The sequence below is a fragment of the Corvus cornix genome, chromosome Z, assembly GCF_000738735.6.
Source record: "Corvus cornix cornix isolate S_Up_H32 chromosome Z, ASM73873v5, whole genome shotgun sequence".
In the NCBI taxonomy this organism is placed as follows: Eukaryota; Metazoa; Chordata; class Aves; order Passeriformes; family Corvidae; genus Corvus; species Corvus cornix.
In genome coordinates this window covers 49004860-49024659 of record NC_046357.1, presented here as the reverse complement: position 1 = coordinate 49024659, position 19800 = coordinate 49004860, and the positions used below count along the sequence as shown (strand labels likewise).

Sequence of the window (19800 nt, the reverse complement as noted above, 5' to 3'; positions counted from 1 at the left end):
AATAGTAAAAAGCCAGAAACACTAAGAATGTAAACCCTTTAAAATAAGAGTAGCAACGCAATTCCAATAAAGAAAAAAGGGTAGGGATGGCAGAATATACCTTTCCTTAAAATAAAGGACCAGATAAAAAGTAGAGTGTTGATTAATAACTGCAACTGTTAAAGACTGCAATTGATGCAAGACAGAATTCAAGTATGCACAAAGAAGCAAATCTCCTAAGAATGTTTTTTATATTCCTGTTGTCTGCTGTTTTTCCCTAGAGCTTGACGTATGATTCCTTTGCATCACTGTTTCATAAATCAATGCATCTGAACTTTCTCAGAAAGGAAGTCTTTGACTCACCCCAGTGACAAACCATATCCAGCCGTTCACTTCTGCAAAGTCTTACACCCTGTACAGAGGTGCTCGCTGCAGGGAGTGGAGGTACACAGTACCCTGTTAACAACGTCCATCCGGAAAAGCAGCTCTCCAGGCTGTCACATCGTTATGTGTTTTATCCATGTTCATGTACAGAGGGTTATAGATCCTACACCTACATCTGCTCCTGCAGCTATGAAATTTTGTACAAAACATCTTAAAATACAGGAAACAGTTATGGGCAAATTAGGTGTCTATAAAATCACATGTAGATGTGATCTACACCTAGTCTTTCTGGTGTAATAACCTCCTATGGTAGGAACACATTTGTTTGTAAACATGAAATGTTTTTTCATTTCCTGTACCACACAGATACGTTTTAGTATCTTAATGAAATCTAATGCAATAGTAAAGTAAATCTACAGTAAAGTAACAAACTGGGTTTTATTGGATTTTTTAAAATATACATTAATTATTTATATATTTAATAATTGTGTTAAATAAGGTTTCATGCATCATAGGTAATACTACAGCTCAATTTTCCACGACTTTTTTGTTGTAGTATCTTAGTATATTTTCAATACATTATTTCCATTTGTTCTATCACTTCAAAGTCTTTATTAGTTCCAATTTGCCTTAGGCAGCATTTGATAATTTTAAAAGCACTATTTGTATGTAAAATGATCCAGAAGTTTGCTGTCCATTATTTAATAAAATAAACATTTTAACAGCCTCAGGGATACTAATTATGATCCAATGATGAAGAGAATTATTTTTTCCATTAATAAAACTGTTGGTATTAATACTTTTTCTAATATACACTTTCAGTAATGTCCCTGCATGAAAATGGCAGCTTTGTCAAAAAATTACACCTAGACAAATAATCCTAGTCTTATGGAAATACTTAAGAAAGAGACACAAAAATTATTGTTCATGCAACCAGTTGAGCAGTATTTGCCACACATTTGCTGAGACAGAGTTTTTGGTATGGTGGAGACCACATATATGAGAAAAGTGTGATGCTTTCGTAACAGGCTAAAAATTCAACTTTCTGCTTTCCTATTTCTGCAATGTAAAACACTTATGCAGGGGAAAAGAAATGCTTATTTCAATCTATGTGTTCTAACACCTTAAACAAGACACTAAAATTTTCTACACAAATTAGTTTTCAATTTTGCAAAACAATGATTCACTATGAAGTTACATACACTAACTCAAAACCATACAAAAACAAATTTCAAGTGAAAAAGTGGAAACACTCAGTATTTACAGTCATCTTTCTTACAATCTCACAGATTGCTCTATATAATTGCTCAAGCTGTCTTTCTCTTGTTAGCTGGTTACAACTCCCTTCTGATTGATCAGAAGCAAGCATTTATTAGACAAACTCAAAATTTTTATTCTACGTATTATAACTCACCTGCTTGGGAAGGCGGAAGAGAGAATTTTTGTAAAATATATCTTTAGCCTGACTCCATGTTCCATCAATGATGATCATAACAGATGGACTAGAAGACACCACTGCAATTTCTTCCAAATTGGTTGCTTCAGCTCCAGGATACAAAATTAGAGTATTGGGATTTCTGCACACAGTTGCTAATTCAGGATACCTTCAATGCACAGAAAACACAAAATTAAATTAATTGTTGAAAGTTTTCATGACATACAAATACCTTAAGATACTAGCTCCCACTCATCTCCACCAAATTTTACTTAAAATGTCCCTTCTCTGCTATCATTTTCTCCTTACAACACCTCAGAAGTTGTTTGTTCTTCCCTAGCTTCTAAGTGGGGGCAGTCAAAAAACACCCACAAAAGTAATCAGTGAAAGCTGAATAAAGCAATATATCATATATTTTCCAATGTTTAATCACTAGTCTAATGTCTATTGGAACCAAACAAGTTTTGAATTGTTTACCAAAATTTAATATATTTATTCTAGCAAAATTTGTTCAAACACTTGGCATAAAATTACTGCAATCATCCCATTTTTAACCTTGTATATATAGAGAATATTAGCAATTCACGGTCCACACCTACAGGACACTTTTGAAAATGTTATCATCTCAATTCATCCTTCTTTTAAATTACTACTTCTACCAACTTCTACAGTTATAGCTGCCATACTTTTACACTCTCTTCTTCCTTCCTGTTGGCTTCTACATTTGTCAATGGCACCACAGGAATAACTACTGTGTATTAAGTGTACAGTTAATGTACATGGAAACTCCTGAAGTTTTTGCAGGACAACACTGATGTTAGTCTATAAAAATCTTAAAAGACATTGTCATTTAAATAGTACTCCATGTCTCAAAAACCAAGCCCAAACCAGTCTGGCCTTGAACACTCCAGGCATGGAGCAGCCACAGTTTCTGTAGGCAACCTGTTTCAGTGCCTCACCCCCATCAAGGTAAAGAATTTATTCCTAATATCTAATCTAAACCTCTTTTCCAGTTTAAGACCATTCCCCTTGTCCTATCACTACAAGCCCTTGCAAAAGTCCCTCTCCAGCTTTCTTGAAACCCCCTTAAGTACTGAAAGGCTTCCATAAGGTCTCCCTTGGAGCCTTCTCTTCTCCAGACTCTCAGCCTTTTCCGTAAGAGATGTGGCCAGCCCTCTCATCATGGCCTTCCTCTGGACTCATTCCAGCATGTCCACGGTCCATCTCTTTTCTGTGTTAAGGGCTTCAGAGCTGGACATAGTACTCCAGATGGGGTCTCACCAGAGTGGAGTAGTCAAGTAGACTGGTAGGGGAGAACCCAAGAAAAGGCTAGCCTTGTAACAAAGACCGTGTTACTTATCTCAGCAGTATCATATCTTCAGAATCGCCTCAATCAGAAAGCATGAAGAAATATAAAGCAAGGGTTGATTGTCTGAAGCATGTGACATAGAATAAGAAAATAATTCTGCATAGCAGCCCAGAGGTTATAAGGAGTAACTGATTTGGTAGGACAAGAAGAGAAATACGCAGTTGAAACATCACGTGAAGTGGAAAGAGAAGCCAGTACATCTTAGGTGTATCAGAATGGGATTAACAACAGCCAGCACATAAAGTCGGATACCTATCAAGATATGATAGGTATGATACCTATCAAGATACCTATCAAGATCCACTAGGTATAAGATCATGGACATGGACACATGAACACTGTAAATATGTAAGTTCACACTGAGGAATTCCTATTGTCACTGTCACCTGGAGCTTTTAAGTTCCAGGAACTGGGCACCTGCACCACTTCTGCAAAAATCAAGCAAGAATGTGTATTTGTAGGGGGAAGCAGTGGTAGGAGTGGGGAGGACTAAGGAAGAAAGAAATGGTTCATAATGGATTTTGAGTCGATATATACTAGGTGTACTTAAACCTGCACTCCATTAGCACTCTCTGAGGAAATATGTGAAAACACAATTTTAAGAATGTTACGTTCAGACAGGATTGCAGTGCAAAAGACATTGAGACCCTGAGATTAAGATTCAAATGAGATATACAGGATATATGTGAAATGGAAGTGGAATGGAATTCAGTGTGCCAATAAGCCCAGAGACAGTATTCCACCATGTGACCACCCGCACTGCCAGCCCCCTCCCTCAAGCAAAGAGTCCAGACTGATTCAACACTATGTGTTTCATTACTGCCAACATCATTTACTACAAAGAACAAACACACAAACAAACAAAACCAAAACATAACAATCTTTCTTTCCAAAATGAACAGGAAAACAATTGTAAATAGAAACAGGAAATCTGTAAGATAAGCCTGTGGCAAACAGAAGTAGATGGAAACTTCTCTGCCCACTGTTTTTTTAAACCTTACTTACACTACAGTAATTTGGTATCAGTTTAGTTTAACCAAGAATCTTGCTACATAAAATCAAATACAAAGGGCCATCTCATTACTCAAGGCTTAAACCTAGAAAACTGGTCCTTATTTTCACAGTTCCCTTGAGAGCCCAAGTCTTCAAAGAGCAACTATCCCAATTCTGAGGCAGAAGAAATTTTAAATCATTAACACTCTTAATGGATTTAAAAAAAAAAAAGAATTCTTCAAACTAATCCAAATCCGTATTGATTATGAAGCACTTTAAGTTCGTATTATGAACACCACAACTGATGTTTTAGTCTTCAAAATACAATGCAGTTGAAAACAATGGTTTTCAATGAGTACTGATCCAAGGATCATAGAATCATCACAGAATCATAGAATGGTTTGGGTTGGAAGGGACCTTAAACATCATCCAGTTCCAACCTCCCTGCTATGAGCTGGGATACCTGCCACTAGACCAGGTTGCTCAGAGCCCCCTCCAGCCTGGCCTTGAACACACCCAGAGACTGGGCATCCACAGCTTCTCTGGGCAATCTGTCCCAGTGTCTCACCACCCTCACAGTAAAGAATTTCTTCCTAATATCTAATCTAAACCTACTTTCTTTCAGTTTGAATCCATTCCCCCTTGTTCTGTCACTAAATGCCATTGCAAATAGTCTCTCTCCATCTGTCTTGTAGGCTCCCTTCCTGTACTGGAAGGCTGCAATTAGCTCATCTCTTTTCCAGGATGAACAATCTCAACTCTCCTAGTCTTTCCTCTTCTATCCCTTCAGTTCCCACCAAGTGTTACTTCCATGACTTCCCCAACTCTGGACACCTAAGATTTGACTGAACAGGGTTAGCGCCTTGTCTAGACTGTGTTTTTGCCAAAAAAATTTGGACCAGGTGATCCTTGAAGTCCCCTTCCACACTGGTATGCTGTAATTCTATAGTACGTATGTAACGAATATCAACAGCCAATGATGGCCTTTAGTTGCTCTCATTCTTAAAACAGAATGATTTCAAGTAATTGAAGGAATATCCTCTATAAAGACTATGCTGAAGGAAAATCCTTTATACAGACATCATGACATTTCCAGTACTTTCATTAGAACTTTCCAGACTTTAGAAAATGCTGGAATTCCCAAGAGAAATCAATTTGTATCATTTACCGTTTTAGTAGTCCACTTCAATCCACGTAAGATTTTATTGCAATAATGAAAAGTAAGATAATCAATTTCTATAAATATATCAATACAAATTTTTTTATCTGCTAGACATGGCCAGCAGCTAACATAAAGCTCAAACAGATGACACAATTTAAAATTTAGGTTGTAAAATACAACTACCGTCTTGAACTCTATAAGAGAAATACTTGCAATACTTGCTTCTCTTACAAATCAGCTTTAGTTTTGGCATGCAGCAGGTATTGCAGGCCTTTATAATCCATTTAGTGTGACAACAATCTCTGCTAAGCAGAGCTATTCAGATGTTTCATTCATGCCTGAATATCCAACCACTTTGTCACAGAAGATTTATACATTCTCATGACTGTACTTAAGACAAGTAGCATTTTATTATTTCTGGGATGCATGCTCTTGAGTATGTAATTTAAACATAATCCCATTTTCGTACCATAAACATTTTCATTACACATCTATACTCGGTTGCTCTCAAACTCTCTAAGTGGTTTTAATTCAACATGGATCTGTTAAACTTTGACGGTGTGAAAGGCAAGCATTCAAGTTTTAGAAATATAACACTGCCATTTAGTAGCAAACAATACTAATAATAAAGAACAGATGTTAACATATTATCTGTAGAAAACCATCAGGTTAATGGGGACTTCTCAGTTTTTCTTACCATTTTTACTATTTCACCTTAGTTACAGGCAGGTGCCTTTGCCTCTCTCAGTACTCCTGAGCTTGGAAGACTGCAGACTGCCATAATTCCAATAAGGTACTAATTCCCATCAGGTAATAAAATGGACAAAAATAAAGGCAAAAACCCTCTGTCATTTCCACATTCAGAAAGAGGCCCTTAGGATCAGGACTGAAGCTTAAGAGATACCCAGCAAGAGTGCCTCTTTTTTATCTACTTTTTTATCATTTATCTACTTTTTGTATGTAAGGTGTAATATTTAAGAACAGAAACATTAGCACAAGGATCATCACAGACTTGTTTACATTGGAAAGGACCTCAAAGACAATCAAGTCCAACTGGACACTTAACACTGCCAAGTCCACCACTAAACAACATCCCCAGACTCCCTATCTACAGGTCTTATAAATACCTCCTGGGATGGTGACTCAACCACTTTCCTAGGCAGCCTGTTCCACTGCCTGACAGTCCTTTTGGTGAAGACATTTTCCAATCTAAATCTCTCATTGAAGCACATCTTGAGGGCCATTTCCTCTTGTCCTGTCTGTTGCTTGTTATTTCGGAGAAGAAACCAAGACCCACCTCATTATAATCTCTTTTCAGGTAGTTGTAGAGAGAGAGAAGGTCTCCCCATATGTGACATACGCTCTGCCAGGTTCATGTCAAGGTTTTGGTAGAGAGTAAACTGCAAGAGCTGTTGTGTGTTCCCTGTGAATATGCCCAGAAGGGAGCTCCAGCCTGTGGAGAGCACACACACTGAGGGAGAGGAAAAGTGTGAGGAGGAAGGAGTGGCAGAAAGGAACTGCTATGGATTGACTGCAAAGCTGAAGGCTATAATATTCAATGGAAAAATAGAGAGCATGTTACCCAAATTATATTGAGAAATCTGAAATCTGATATGGTAAAGTACAGTTTCAGATGCAAATTAGCACATGTTCAATTAGCCAGCACTAATTACTTTCACACACAGAATGAACAAAAGCTGCGACAGGCTGATGATCTCTGCCTGTATCTAGTCATTCTTGATTGAGGTAAGGAGCAAAAATGTGTGAATTTAGTTTGATAGCATAATGACACCAAAGCACACAAAAACCCCTCACTAAAAAGTTACCTGAATAAAGAATCATCACTTGTAAACAGTTTTATATTATTTGCTAAGTGGCAAAACTCAATTAGTTGGTATTTGATATAGTAAGAGGTCTTCTTTGTGAAAAAGCACTAGAAAGTGCCATACCTACTGTATAAAATTACATTAAACAGCTTTATAAAATCAACAGAAATAAATTGCATTTTATTACTTCAAAAGTGAAGCTACAAATTTTCCCAAGTGGTCCATTAATTTCTGATCTAAACCACTGAACTGCAGGAGTGCTGGCAACTATCCTGAGATTTCATAGAATCATAGAACCATAGAATCATAGAATATGCTAAGTTGCAAGGGACCCACAAGGATCACTGACTCAATTCCTGGCCGTGTTCAGGACACCCCAAGAGTCACACCATGTATTTGAGAGTATTGTCCAAATGCTTATTGAACTCAAACAGGCTTGGTACTGTGACCACTTCCCTGGGGAGCCTGTTCCAGTGCCCAACCACCCTCTCGGCGAAAAACCTTTTCCTGATATCCAACCTAAACAACCCCTGGCACAACTTCAGGCCATTCCCTCGGGTCCTGTTACTGGTCACAAGAGAGACTGCCCCTCCTCTTCCCCTCACAAGGAAGTTGTAACTGCAGTGAGGTCTCCCCTCAGTCTCCTCCAGGCTGAACAGACCAAGTGACCTCAGCCACTCCTCACACGGCTTCCCCTCAAGGCCCTTCACCATCCTCGTGCCCTCCTTTGGACACTCTCTAACAGCTCAGTGGCTTTTCTGTGTTGTGGCACCCAGACCTGCGCCCAGCACTCGAGGTGAGGCCGCCCCAGAGCAGAGCACAATGGGACAATCCCCTCCCTTGCCCGGCTGGCGATGCTGTCCCTCATGCCCCCAGCACACGGGTGGCCCTCCTGGCCCTCCTGGCTGCCAGGGCACTGCTGGCTTATGTTTAACTCACCATGACCAGGACCACCAGGTCCCTTTCCATGGCGCTGCTCTCCAGCATCTCATTCCCCAGTCTATACATACAGCCAGACTTGCCCCATCGTAGGTGCAGAATCCAGCACTTTGTGTAGTTTGATTTCAGAGAGCAATGCAGATAAATTTGTAATTGTCCTCACATCCATCCCTACAGGGTGGTGGATGCAGAGATATCTGCATCTGTTTTCTTGTAAGTTTTCATTCATTAGAATCTATAATTTTATCATAGCATCCAGAATCACCAAGGTGTGAATATTTGCAAAGAGGGAAGGCTTGAGAATTAGATTACTTTTTCAGAAAAATAAAATAAATGCAAAACCACCCCATGCAAATAGTCACAAAATATAAAATGAAACTTAAATGCAATAGTGACAAGGTTTTTTATAAAACTATGGTATAAAATTAAAATAATTCCAATTTTTGACATGTTAGACTTTAGATACAGTTGTTATCTCTGTTCAATATATGCCCAAAATTACTGCTGAGTGGAACAGTATTACTATTCAAAAACAATTGCCTACAAAATTTTATTAGTAGCCTAAAAAGAACATGAATCCAATAAATTGTATTTTATCATGCATATGAGACTATAGTTGTTTCTACCCTAACATTTCCATAGTGATAGCAAATATACTGCTCATATATACTGTAATCATTAGATACAATTCTGTGAACAATGCAGGGAAGACATTAGCACATTTTTTTGCCCACCCTGCTACATTCCACTTTTTTTAAGTTTTGTGTCTTTATAGAGAGCATTTTAATAGACATCCTTCAAATATAAATGCTGTCATAATTGCAGTTTCAGAAAACCATACTATACAGTATATGTCCAGCTATATAAATTATACCTTAACTTTGTATTCAGGAACGAGTAATTACTTTAACAAACTGAGACAACAGATGCCCTAGCTACCCCTCTGTCCTCCCCCACACTTGTATATTTCAACTGCCCTCGCTTACCATATCACATGTACCAACAATAACATTCCATTTTCAGTGAAGGAAAAGAAAACAGCTAATATTAACAACTCACAAAAGTGTTATTTTTACAGTACCACCATGCTCTAAATACTCCTGCCAAACTGTTCACTTTTAGCTCAATCATTTTAGTACATCAAAGATTAATCCTAGTATCTGACATTCATGTAATCAATACCACAAAAAAGGTCAGAGTTAAAGCCTTTGAGTATTTGGGGCAAAAATATCCAGATAACCAATGGAACTGGTCTTTTAACTGAGAAATCTGATAAGCCAAATCACCATGCAAATACCTCATATTTTCAGCAGAATTAAAATGCCAGTTTATGGGAAGACTAGAGAAGACTAGGAAGAATCACATACTAGCTCTTAAAAAAACTAGATTAATTCCTTCTCATCTTTACCATTATGGTGTCAATTATATGCTGAAGACATCAAGTTCTGGAAAGACTTCCCAAAGTTGGTTCTTTAGCTCTTCTGCAGTATAGTCCAATCAAAAATAAGGTAAATGTAATCTACATAATTCATGTATCAGTTTTCAACCACATGAAAAAAGTGTACCCAAGAAGGAACTGAGTAAATTTTACCAAAAAAAAAAAAGTGGGTTATGTTTACTCTTTCACCCAAACACCAAAAAAAAGTTAAAATTCTGATTTTCAGTCTTATTGTCATAACATCAAATATCTAAATGTTCCACTTTCATTCAGGTCATGCCAGTTATTCTGTAGGATGCAGTTCTGGAGCTCCTTGTAAGATCCCTTTGTTCTCCTCATACATTTTGGATGCTGATTGCAAAGCATAGGAAAAATAACCAAGATACAGCAAACAGCAAACTTGCCTTCCCCTTCAAGAGATGGGCACTGAGAGCTACCCAGGTGAGATGGTGTGTACATTTCCCCTGAAAACAGACCTCTGCCAGCTATGGATTCACAGCTGTCAGTTTGCTGGTTGGCATGCCACTGCTAGAGTTGCTGTGATGGAGACTTCCAAAGAAAATCAGCTGCTGCATAGGCTTAGTTTTCACTCAAATCCATAATGACAATTACTTATGCTCACAAAGGTTGCCTTGAACTATTCTAAGTTTTCAGAGCTGTTGCCAAGAGCTAGATCCTGTAATAATACAAATATGTCCACTACCATTCTATTATGATTATTTACAAGGGTATGGGCAACCGTCCAGGTCATCACTTTGCCAGGTCTGCTGCATGGTAGGGCTTCTACATGTATGCAGAGAAAGAATGTGTGCACCACATTACGCCTCCATCTGCAGGCACTGTCCACATGCAAGGTCAGCAACAGCAGAGATTTTGAGTTATACTGGTTTATACCCTTCCAAACCACGCACTTCTGGTGGCAGCAGCAAAGGACACAAATACTATCAGACAAAATCAACAAAAAGCAAAGGAATGGCCTTTATGTGCTTCAAAACAATGATACTTCTAAAATGTATCAGCAAGCATTCTGTAATAATTTATTTCTTCAAAGCAACAAAGACAGAAGTCTTGCCCTGACAGGGGGCATGGTTGATTAAATTGCTTGTACAGTAGGTACCAAATTGCTTACAGACAGCATGGCTTTTAAGAAATCCAGAAAACAAACAAGTCCTGCTTAGTTTAATGTGTCATAAAACGTAAGATGAAGCAGTGCAATTTATGAGGCTTTAGGAGTCCCATTAGCAGAGACTTTCACCCTAAGATCAGGGGCCAGTATAGCCCTTCCCATTTACAGTAAACACTGAGATGCTTCTACAAGTCTGCAAAATGCCTGTTCCTTTGTTGTTACAAGGAAGGAATATTGCTTAAAACATTGACAGAATGCATTTATAGATAAGAAGAAAAAACATGTAGAAATAACACACTGCAAAGATGGAAAATAACTTTTCTCCATTACTCTTCCTTCCTCTTCCCAAGAAGCTGGGCAAAAACTCAATGACTTAGCACTCCCAATTTCTGCAGTCTCACATCCACAGTACCAAGCAGACACACTGCAGATGCTGAAAGTGGTAAGTTTAGTGCCAAACCTGAGTAAGACAGATCACCAAAATTCCTATTAACCTAATGAAAATGTTCATTTCTATCACCACCTCCAGTGGGTTTAATGGCAAAAAAATCTAATAGAAACTAAGTAATCATGAATCTATTCAAATTATTCTGAGGCTGAGATGTTCCACAAGTGGTTTTGACCTAAATAGGATCCTCTAGTTTAGAGAAACACCTCTGCATTCAAACTTGAAGCAGCTTTAATACTGTAATCATCAATTTTAAAATAATTCAAAGGAGATTTACTAGGCACAGACTGTATTGACACTGTTCTACCCGATGCATATCAGTTTGAAAAGTTGCTTCATTTTCAAGTTTAACAGGAAGGGAGTAAAATTTTCCTGTAGCCTAGAACTTTTTAGATAATTATTAGAGTTATTATCATAGAAGACGAAACGAAAAGCAATGTATTTTTAATGTTTTCTAGTTAATATACAGGCAGCACAAAGATGTGAAAGCTTCCTTCTGTATTACCTTCCAATGTTTTTGTACACTGAACTCTACAGTGTCCTCTAAGGATTTGACTCAATTTGAGAATTAATATCCTTCATAAGTATTCATGACTTCTATTTGCTTTACTAAGAATGTATGTAGTAAAATTCACTGGCATTAGTACCAAAACCTGGTTTCTAAGATTAAGCTTCATCTAATGAAGATTAAAGATGCTATATGGGAAAGCAGTATCTTCCAAGGTCTCAGAATATTAGAAAAAAAATAATTTAAAAAATTCTGAAAGCTATGCTTTCGTATAATTCATAAGAAAGGAGGAAGGAGGAAGAAATTCATAAGAAAGATTCATAAGAAAGGAGGAAGAAGAAAGTGAATATAGATTTTTCAAATTTTAAGAGTTTCTCACTACGAGGCTGCTTTCTCAAGCAGCCACACTTTGAGTAAAAATTATTGGTTTTACTTCAGTGACACCAAATGGTTAGTCAGATAAAGCAAATCAAAAAAGAACAAAACAGAATAGCAAGACAGATCTAGTACTACTAAAGAACAGAAGTGGAACAGCTAAGTTTGAGAGTAACTATCTGAACATTCCAAGAGCACAAAACTGAGACTACAACCTAAAGGAAGAATATCAAGTGTTTCTGACTATCTTTGGAAATCAGAAGCTTATATCAAAAAGTGAGCATGCATACTTGAAATAAAAATTAAGAACACTGTTGGCTATTAATAAAGACACTGAAAGATATGTTCCTATAATTTACAGAGAACCAGAAAATGCACAGGCAAGCCTGCTCACCTGTCTTCATTAAAACGTCGACCAACCAAAATTTTACATTTGTCTGGAGGGAGACAGGCTGCTAGTAAAGGTACCGTTCTTAACACTCGACTTTCCTGTAAAAAAAAAACAAAGTTACTTTTGAATAAAATCAAGAAAGGCTTCTATGAATTGTTAATGTTTTCATTATCAAATTCTGTTGACTACAGATATAGAAAAAATTTTACCAGGTAACAGGACAAAAAATCTTCCAAAAAAAATACCCAATCTTGACGCTTCAAATTGTACTCTTTTGATTGAAATATTGAACGTAGTCTCAATTAATCTATGATCATCAGCATAAATTTGAACTAGGTTATCAGTATCAAAACCAGTAACAAAACTTCAGAGAAAATCACAGAATAATAAACAGCAGATAAAAAAAAAAGCATTAGCATTAATGTAATAGTATCAGAATCAGTAGAAAACTAGGGTAGGGCTCAATTTCCACAAACAGATGCTAAAAATAACAGCATGGGTTGTATGAGAACAGAGAGCGTGAAATGCAAACATCTCCACTCTGCTGTCACTTCATTTCAGAGTAACCTGGACAATGACACCTACACTGCCACGAAGGCTCTGCCTCATGCCATTCAGGCTGTGGTGACCAGGCACCTGTATACATATTTGTGCCACCATGAGGAAGGTGACCACCATGAGGAAGGTGACCACCATGCCTGGGTGGGGAGCAGGGGCTCTTCAATTCTCAAAGAGCATTAAAGAGAGTTGTGTTGAAGCAGAACTTCAGAAAGTGGAGGAAGAAGGAAGTAATGACAGCTGAAGCAAACCATCCACTTCTCAAACAGAGCAATATATTTCTGTGCTTCTTTTAGCTCAGCTGGCAATGAACTTTGTGTCTAGACAAGAATTAGTACAAATTGAGCTTCAGTTTGTGGGATGTCAAGTTTTGTTTTCCCATCAAGGAAGTGGAAGCATAGTTTTATCTTGCACTTGGTGAAGACAGCAAGCCAACCAAAAAGTGAAGGGAAGTTTCAGTTTCTCTATTTATCATAAGATGAACAAAGGAAGGTTATTAGCGGAATCTAGCAGGAGGCAAGACACTAGACATTAGGTAAGGATCATGAAAGCCCTAAATCCAGTAAAGGAAATGAATTCTTAACAATATTCTCAACCTGAATGTCTCATGATTCAGACAATGAACATCCAAACATCAGTCCCTAAACCATGGGATTAATTAATGAAACCCGGGGTAGGGAGGGAGGGTTTGGTCTGCCTTTTGAGTTAAGAGCCATATCTCAACAGCAAAGTATTTGTGAACACATGAGGCTCTGATTAACTCATTCTGGGCAGATGTTGCTTCCACAAATATCAGTGTGCAGCTGCCTGCACTCTCATATCATATATTTGATCTTGCTACCAAAGTGCTATTAAAATAGTTTTGTGAAGACTTAGTACTGTTGCCTAAAACTTTTATTAATTTCACTTTTTCTGAACCTTTCTGAACCTGAACGGATCCCCTATAAATAAAACATCGTTGAGTTGAAGGAGTAGTTGTCTTGCTACATCCACCACCATTTTTCATGGTAGCAGCAGCATGATGTCTCCTAGGGACAGAAGAAGATCAAAGTACCTTGGGAGCCAAGTGCCAGCAATGGGAGGGAGAAATATCCTCCAAACTGTCATCAATTTCTTGTACTTCAGCAAAGCAGAATAAGCCATCAACAGTGGTACAGTATTATTTGTCTTTATTTTATCACAATTAAATAACATTCCAATTCAGCAGTCAGAAGCCTCTCTTCTTCATAAGAATGTAAGAAGTGGTAATAAAGGAACTGGAAAAAAATCAACTATTTGTCTCTGATAAGCAAAACCAAAAGAGCTGTCATAAGTCAGGAGAACATTATTCAATGGTTCTTTCCAATGTCGTCTCCTTACTTGAGAATTACCTTTCATATCAAATAAATACATTCTCTTAGCACCAGAGGAAATGGAATTTTCCAGCCTAAAAACAATAGAACCTAAATAAATAGGAAGCTACAACACAAAATGCAAAGCTGAAAGACATTCAGAACAGAAGCTTAAGAAAAGCTAAGTCAAACTAACACTAAAAAAGGTTTCATTTGTTTATCATCTTCCTCATTAAAAATTTTGTGTTTATCTAGTCTATATATAACATTATCATACCAGAAGTTTTCTATTTACTGGTTTGAAAGTGAGCAGTTACTCTCCTTTGTTCTTCTCAGCATCCTAACAGTCATTTGAAGCTCTTTGTTTATTCATTATTTGACCATTGAAGTACATAGATAGAAACAAGACAGAAGGACTTATGTGGTGGGATGACCTTGGTTGGCCTCCAGGTGCCCACCAACCACTCTCCCTTCTCAGCAGAACAGGGTGGGGAAATATGATGTAAATGAACTTGCAGGTTGAAAAGGCCATGGGCAGAAGCAAAGGAAAATAAATATATTTTATTCATTTTCTATCAGCAGGCAAATTGCAGCCACTTCCCGGGAAGCAGGGCCTCAGCACATGTAGCAGTTCATACACAAGCCTCAATGAGGGATGCCATTCCTCACCCACCTCCCCCAGCTCTTACTGTGTTGTCATATGGTATGGAATATCCCTCTGGTCAGCCAGACTTAGCTGCTCCAGCTATTGATGCCATGAAGATTTTTGCTTTTTCTTTTATACCCAGTATACTTTTTTACAACTTCTTTATTCTTAGTGTTTTTTGCCTACATTCTTGGACTTGCTTGTTCAGCTAGGAGACTAAACATTTTAGAAGCTCCATAGGTAGGGGTTAGTGTGCCCCAGACCCCAAGGTCCTCTCCAGAACATATTCTGTAAATCAAGATAGAACCATCCAGGAGAAGGCTCCTTGGGGAGGGGGGGGGGGGCCTCATTCAAGCCTCTCGTTGGGGAATTTTTGATAGATATGCTAATTAGTAAAGACCTATAATGTTATACCTGATCTTTTGGGGGTGCATTGCGGTGTGCATTTTGGTGCATTCGACCTGGACGCAGTGCACCTAAGGAGCCTTAAAATAAATACCAAGGTAAAATCCTTTTTCCCCTTCTAACCGTGTTTGACTCTTAATTTTAAGACCAGGAAAAAGCTTCACTATGTGCCCTCCAATGTCTTGGCCACCCCCAGGGTACTGGCCTTTGAAGGCAGTTTTGGAGGCACAGGCCTGATGCTGTGTGAGCACTGCTCAGCAGTAGTCCAAACACTGGGGGCACAGCTCTCTGAGAGCTGCAGTGTGAAAAGCTAACACCATTCCTGCCAGGCTGAATCCAATTTTTTGCATCGTTTTTTTGTTTTCTGGGAATTTGTGTTAATTTTGGTTATGAGAGCTTTATCTATCTACAATGAAACGACAGTTCAAACTAATACAAATATTTGTTAAAGCCAGTGGGTATATATTTCCTTCATGTTTGCTTATGAATTTTTAGGACAAGCAGAAAGAATTTCCCCCACACACGTGATTCTTACTGTTAAGAAATACTTATACAGAAGAGGCATTATAATGAGCCACTTAAAGCTAATTACTGGCATTAAATCAATATACAAAATCATTAAATACACACAGTCTAAATTTTCTTCCCAGATGGTTAATATGGAAAATTCTTACAGAAAGGAAGAAGGCAGGGAACAAGAACAACTTAAACCAATACCTTCTGCTATGCCTTGGGGTTTTGTCCTGAGTTACACCCATCGGTCAGGTTTTGAAAAGTACATAATGGCCTACATCCTACTAGCAGTCATTTCAAGAATGATCAAAGACAAAGGTAAGACAAAAAAGGCTTTTTACACCTAGCTATGCCACTGACCTATGGATCATAACAGCAGGCATGAAAAAGGAAAAATGACAAATTATTTTATTTACTTTTATATATATATATTTATCTACATGCAAAGAAGAAAAATAAATCAGACTGAGCAAATTATTCCATCACCTCTGCACTAGTCCTGCTGCTGGGTTTCTATATATTTAGTTTTTAAATTATTCTCATGATGAGCATTGGTACAATAACACTGATCTGAAAACAAGTATTTACACCTTGTCATGGAATGCTGAATTATCTTTGGAGTCCTTCACAAATAAAAATCAAAATAATTCACGTGCCTATTATGCAAAAAAGACGTTTGATAGTAGGATTTCTCACTTGTGATCCAGTGTTATTTACAATAAGTGATTCCTCTCTCTTTCACAATACCTGATACCTGTATAGGTCTATCTGGCAGCTTGGCCTCTGGGTAGTGTGAACGTAAAGACATTAGTCACATTAATCAGAGCACAGGAAATGTTTTTCCTGACTTTCTACATTACTATCTTACCTCAATACCAGTCTCAATAGTATCATTTGACCATAGTTGAAGGCTTACTCCAATGCACTGCATACTTCCAAAGCCAATAATAAAGCACATGGGGGATGACAGTTAGGACTGATGTGCAGCAGGGGAAAGACATTCACTACCTGCTTAGTTTAATGGAATGTTTTTGAAACAGATTGTTAGTGTGTCTGTAATGCAATGGCAGACTGAAGGATCAGATACAGTCCAGAAGGCTTATCTGTCTTCAAGACTGATTGTGTTTTGAGTATGAGCAGCTACAAGCAAAGGGAACTTACCTTTTGTCATGTACGCCTCTGCAGTTAAGCAATCAAAAGCACCAGCTGTGACCATGTAAGATAACACTTCCAAAGATCACTGTAAGATGTTCTTAGCTTCCCACCATTTAATAGGACTGATCTCTGCTAAGCCAAGGCCCCTCATATAGTTGGATAGTTACCATAAAGTGGTCTTCCAATGATAGTTTATTGTATGAATTATCACTATGTAATATAGACTAATGGAAAACTTGCATCCCATTGTAACAGCTGTTGTGATTGCTGGTTAACTAAAAAACTGTAGATAGCCTTCCAGCCAGACACTGGAATGGTGTATTAAATTTAGAAAATCTGCAAACTTTTTCTAATACCCTCTACCATAAATAGGAAATTCCACACAATTAAAATGCCAGTTCAATATCTCTGGCATATTTTTAAACTTCTTTTTCCCAGCAAGTGACTTAAGCGTATATTTAGTTACTTTTGAAATAACAAGTAACATGGAAGAGTATTCCTATTATAAGCGGTCCATTAAAAGTCAGTTTTCCCATTTAGGGCCCAAATATCTCATGGCTTCTGTTTTATTTCTCTGTGAGAGAAGACTTTTTCTTAAATTTGATTTTTTTGTATTTTGCTTAAGTTCCTTCAGGAAATGACTCTTTGCATGTTGATTAAGCAACTGTATAATGTCAAGCAAACAGCTGGACCATGAGAGTACAGTTTTCTGAATTCCACAGTCTAATTTGTAGACCCAGCATCTACCCAAATCTGTGTAACTATGCTGCAATTTCTAAATGACTTATGATCCACCTCCATAGGCCACTGTCAACCAAAGAGAAAAACATCAATATATGTTCTCCTGTTGGTAAACCAAAACATACTGTTCTGAAGCTGAACCGTAGTTTTTCATTGGGTAAATAGCTAAAGTCAACGCTAAGATGAATAGCTTAATTCATAGTTTTAACAGAACACTAACATCATTAAAAGATGACTGCTATAATCAAAATACATTTCTCCATGGATCAACTCTAAACATTTCCGTGAAACATTGTGTTGATAGAATCACAGAATCACAGAATACACTGATTTGGAAGGAACCCTTGAGGATCATCGAGTCCAGCTCCTGGCCTTGCACAGGATACCCCATGAATCACACCATGTGCCTTTATGTTATTTAATAATAATGTTATTTAATTATTTCAATTTGTACAAAGGCAAGTAGATTTTAATTCTAGCAGGACTATACAGTTGAGATGTCTTGCATGCATGGAATTGCAGAAATAAGGTGTGATTTCAGAAGATACAGTAATTCAGAAAAACTGAACAAACAATATAGCAACGCAGATGAACTGGAATTCAGTCATGAAGTTTAAAAGGAAAAATCATTTTATGATTGCCCTGGGTTTGGCTCAGATAGAATTAATTTTTTCCCAGTAGCTGATACAATGCTGTGTTTTGGATCCAGGATGAGAATAATGTTGATAGCAACAACAAAAACATCAGTGTGTCACGTAGTGTTTACCCTAAACCAAGGACTTCTCAAGTGTTTCACGCTCTGCCAGTGAGGAGCTACACAGGAAATCCTGAGGGAGCATGTCCAGGTCAGATGAGTCAAACTGGCTAAACATGGATATTTCATACCATAAATATTGTGCCCAGTATTTAAACCAGGGATGGTCAGGAGCTGCCAACTGCTGCTAAGGGATGGGCTGGCATCAGTCAGCATGTGGCGAGCACTGTATTGTGCATCACTTGCTAATATTAGTATTATTGTTAGTAGTACTATATTTCACTTTGTTTAATTTATTAAATTTCTCACTCACAGAAAGTTTTATCTTTTCTCCCTCTGATTCTCATCCCCATCCCATCCACTAGAGGGGAAAGTACTGTGGTACTGCGTGGTACTCAGCTGATGGCTGGGGTCGAAGCATGACAATGATGTTGACAGCACAGCTGTTTCCTCCTGCCTACCATTTGCTGCACTAGGATTCTAGCTAAAGTCCCACAGTTACCACAGCTTTACTCACCTCTGCTGGATGCTGAACTATATACAAGCAGGTGGAGACCTTTAGCGGATGTACGGGCAGGAATGGACACAAACACACCTTCTGAGGACGGCTATATGGCAAAAGGGAGTGAGAGAAAATAAAAGTAATCAGCAGTTTGTGAAAGAGGATATAAATACATTGCACAAACACATATCGTATTCCCTAAGCACTTCCCCTAACCACACTGTATTTTATGCCTGAAACTCCTTGCACTTCTAGAAGTAAAGAAGCAAGGCTTTCATTAAAACAGCATTCTGAGAACAGTGCTCAGATCCTTCCTGTGGTTTGGTTAGGGTTAAAGCACTCTAAAAATTCTTTTGTCATCTTCAAGATGAGCAGCTTACTAGTATCCATACCTTATTAGACAATAAGCTTTATTGTCTAATAGAGCTTATTGTCTAAAAAAATAAAAGCTAATAAAATTTTCTATTAAAATAAAAAGATAAAATTTAGCTTTCCTAACAAGTTAGTTTCAACAATTTTATGAACTATAATAGAACATACAATATTTACAATTTATATAATATTTATAATGATTGATTAGAATATAATATTTTAGAAGTATAAACACATGAAACCCCAGACATGCTGTATTTTTATTTCTTATAATTCTAACTATGCTGAAATATGTAGCACACATGTAGAATGAAAACAGAAAAATCCTTATCAGGAACATCTAATCTCAGTCAGAAAAAAAGAAAATAAAAATTATTTTAAATTCTTTGGTGCCTGAAGCTCATGCTGAAATGACTAGCTGAAGAACAGTATCTAAAGAAATTAACTTAT

General features: G+C 37.6%; 1 protein-coding gene across 1 annotated transcript in view; it reads right to left on the bottom strand.

The window, feature by feature from the left end:
- Positions 1-19800, bottom strand: part of DTWD2 (DTW domain containing 2) — a 71396-nt gene that overhangs the window by 25809 nt on the left and 25787 nt on the right. The window contains exons 2-4 of the mRNA XM_039567575.1: positions 18994-19084; positions 12377-12471; positions 1778-1967 (exon numbers count right to left, since the gene is read on the bottom strand). Coding sequence (XP_039423509.1) covers positions 1778-1967; positions 12377-12471; positions 18994-19084 — 376 coding nt within the window. The remainder of the gene's footprint in view (positions 1-1777; positions 1968-12376; positions 12472-18993; positions 19085-19800) is intronic.